The sequence below is a fragment of the Geospiza fortis genome, unplaced genomic scaffold, assembly GCF_000277835.1.
Source record: "Geospiza fortis unplaced genomic scaffold, GeoFor_1.0 scaffold131, whole genome shotgun sequence".
Lineage (NCBI taxonomy): Eukaryota > Metazoa > Chordata > Aves > Passeriformes > Thraupidae > Geospiza > Geospiza fortis.
In genome coordinates this window covers 2,859,665-2,862,831 of record NW_005054391.1, presented here as the reverse complement: position 1 = coordinate 2,862,831, position 3,167 = coordinate 2,859,665, and the positions used below count along the sequence as shown (strand labels likewise).

Genomic DNA, 3,167 nt, shown 5'->3' with positions numbered 1-3,167 from the left:
CCGGGGGGGGGGGCCCCGCCCCTGTCGCTGTGGTTACGAGTCAAGATGGCGGAAGAGGGCGCTCCGGGCCGGCGCGGGGAGCGGGAGCGAAGCGAGGAGCCGCCGGTGGAGCGCGGGCCCGGCGCGGCTTTTCACATGTTCGTGCTCATGGAGGACCTGCTGGACAAGCTGAAACTGCTGAGCTACGAGGAGGAGGCGTTGCGGCGCCACAACATGCGGCCTCTATCCAGGTGCTTCTGACCCGCGCCTCCTCCTCGGCCTGAGGGCACTGGCGTGGCCGTGGGCGGGGGGCAGCGGGAAGGAATTCTTCTGGGCCGTCAGAGCATAGCGAAGGGCCTGCATGGCAGAATGCCTGGGAAAAATAGCCAGTAGCAAAGCTTCCCTAGTGAGCTGGAAGCTTTCAGAACGCGAGGCCCCGCGAAAGGCTGAGATGCGATAAGTAAATAGTCCCTTGACTTTTCCTGCCTCCGGCAAGTATTGGGTATCTGCATGCCACGGTACCCGTGCAAAAAGTAATTCTACCTAAATTCTATCTCTTCCGCAGAAAATACCTCTGCCTAAATTCCAGGTTGTTCAAAATAACTCTAAATATCTTGAATTCAGGATAGCTATTCATGGTGTGTGTATATTTTTTACCCTTTAATCCTTTACAAAGAGGATCTTGGACCCGTTTTTGGTAAGGCTGGGCCATATTTTTTTCATATGTAATGGTTTTTTATGTCTTTCTTTTAAATTATGGTGGAGACAGGAAGTCTGGGAATCAGGGCCAGTGTGCTCCCAATATCCACCTGCCCAAATAACTTTTAAACTCATCCATCACTTTCAGCCAGGCTCCACTGCAGGGTGTCAGAGAATTAAGCTTCTTATAAGCAACAGTTTGGTAAGGAAGCCTGAGTTACCCCCTTTTTGGGAAAGAGGCTCAATATGAGCACAGTGGCTGTAAATTAGTTCTAGCGTGCTGTTGAGCTATTGGAATGTTTGGAGCAGGACAGCAGACCTTTGTGTACTTCAGTGAGTAGCTGTATTGGTAAAGGGAAGCATTTCCAGAAGTTCCCAGTATCCAGTGTCCACGTAATTTATACTCTGGGGGGTGATCTGGTTTTATGGACTGAATTCTTGTTAGGATCACATATTTGAATTTGGTGTGATCCAAGTCAGATCCAGTTTTCATTGCTCTCCAAAGCAACCCCAAGCACAGTAGGTAAGGACAGGTGGAAGGATCACTTCAAAACATGCTCCTGATCTCAGCTGAATTTGCAGATGTAGGAATACCGTCCTCCTGCATTTCTTGAGAAAAGTGTGGAGGTGATTTGGAGAACTTGGCAGCCAAGTCTGGTGTTGACTAATAACTTACTCAAAGCTGGAAATAAGCAAGCTGGGTGTAGAAAACTTGGTCTGCTGTGGTTATGTGTGGAACTAGGCATCCTGATTTTTGGTGAGATGCGTTGCTCATTGAGAAAACTGGGTAAAGAAACTGCTCTGTAGCCTGTGCTTACCTATAATGTTGTAAGAGCTCCAGAAACTCACAATACATACCGTTTGCCCCCTTTTGAAACAGACACTACTTTGCGCTGCCCACCAATCCCGGTGAGCAGTTCTTCATGTTCTGCACGCTTGCTGCTTGGCTGATCAGCAAAGCGGGACATCCCTTCGAGCAGCCGCAGGAGTACGACGACCCCAATGCTGTGATTTCAAATGTGCTCTCCAAGCTGCGGTCCTTTGTGAGTGTCACACGGGCTCTCTTCCCAAGTATGTTGCAAGCTTCTGCATTCCCTTCAGAAATAACAGCAGTCACATACTGTTCTCCTGCTGGGTCTGGTCCCAAGGACTGGACAGACTTTTCCTAGCTGTAAGTCTGTACTGTTACTTAGTTAATTGGAAGTTTACATGGGCTGTACCTACTTGCTATTTTTTTTAGCACTACAGAAATGGTCTTATAAATTATTCCAGTTGGTTTTGTTCTGCAGTCTGTAAAATTGATTTAACCAGGCTTACCTTTTGTAGTGCCACATATCTTGCTCATTTATAGTAGCATAATTTTCAGAGATTTCATCTGGAAGGTTTACACAGTTTGTGATCGTGCTCCAGCCAAAGTCAATGACTTAATTTGTAGTGTAGGAAGTGGTTTAGATGAATGTTTGTGGGTTTTTTTGGGTTTTTTTTGTTTTTGTTTTTTGTTTTTGTTAAGGAGTAAAAGGTTGTACAAACTGCCAGGAACTACTGAGATTTTTTTTAATTAAAAAAAAAAAGAAAGGAAAAAAGCCGAACTCCAAAGATCAGGAGACTATATCAACTGACAAGAAGTATGATCTTATGGAAGATTATACTCTGGTGCAGCTGTGAATGATATTAAGGACACTGTTCTCTAAAGGAGTTAAACTATAGCAAACTACTATGTTTATCCTTCATGACAGCAATAAATTAAAATATTTTATAAGTAAAATCTGGAGCAAACAGGACACTGTTGAAAAGTTGGTAGTTAAGTCTCTCAATACTCACTTAATACTTGAGTTTCTCTGTAGCTGTTATTACGTTGCCTTGTCACTTGTGTGCTTGACCATCCAGATCCCTTGTGGCTTCTGCCTCTTCTGCTACCTGGGAGTATGCTCTTACCATATGCTTAAAGATTTCTGCATCTTTTCCTTGGCTTCATCTGGTTTTCCTTCTGTTGCCTCACTGGAGCTGCATAGAAGAAGAATGTAAATTGTCATTAATAAAATCTCATACACAAGGGACACTTTGGTTTTAGTGTACAAAACTTATCTCCCTTTGAGGAAATTAGGGTTGTTAGGCCATTAGTAAACAGCCTGTCTCTTTTTATTTTAGGGAAGGCCTGTGGATTTTCCTCCCTCAAAATTAAAGACAGGCTGCGGAGAGCAAGTGTGCTATGTTCTTGATTGTTTAGCTGAAGAAGCCTTGAAGCACACTGGGTTTAACTGGAAAAGGTACAGTTCACTTCTAAGCATCCTCTCTTATGCCTTGTTTTCCAGCAAACAGATGTAAGTTGTAGTGGTAAGATAAAACATAGGAATGACTAAAACTGTTTTACTTGATGTTTCATGAGATAGAAAATTCAGCTAGGCTTGAAGCAGGGTGGCCAATTAATTCCTAATGCAATTTCACACAACTGGCCTGTTGCCAGCAAGGCTGAGTTTGGACCATTATAG

The 3,167-nt window shown here is 44.2% G+C and overlaps 1 protein-coding gene across 1 annotated transcript in view; it reads left to right on the top strand.

Moving 5' to 3' along the window:
• Positions 1 to 20: 20 nt before the first annotated feature.
• IFT57 (intraflagellar transport 57) overlaps positions 21 to 3,167 on the top strand; it is a 14,008-nt gene continuing 10,861 nt past the window's right edge. Inside the window, exons 1-3 of the mRNA XM_005425617.2 lie at positions 21 to 230; positions 1,559 to 1,721; positions 2,827 to 2,945. Of these exons, the coding sequence (XP_005425674.1) occupies positions 46 to 230; positions 1,559 to 1,721; positions 2,827 to 2,945 (467 nt within the window). The 5' untranslated portion in view covers positions 21 to 45. The remainder of the gene's footprint in view (positions 231 to 1,558; positions 1,722 to 2,826; positions 2,946 to 3,167) is intronic.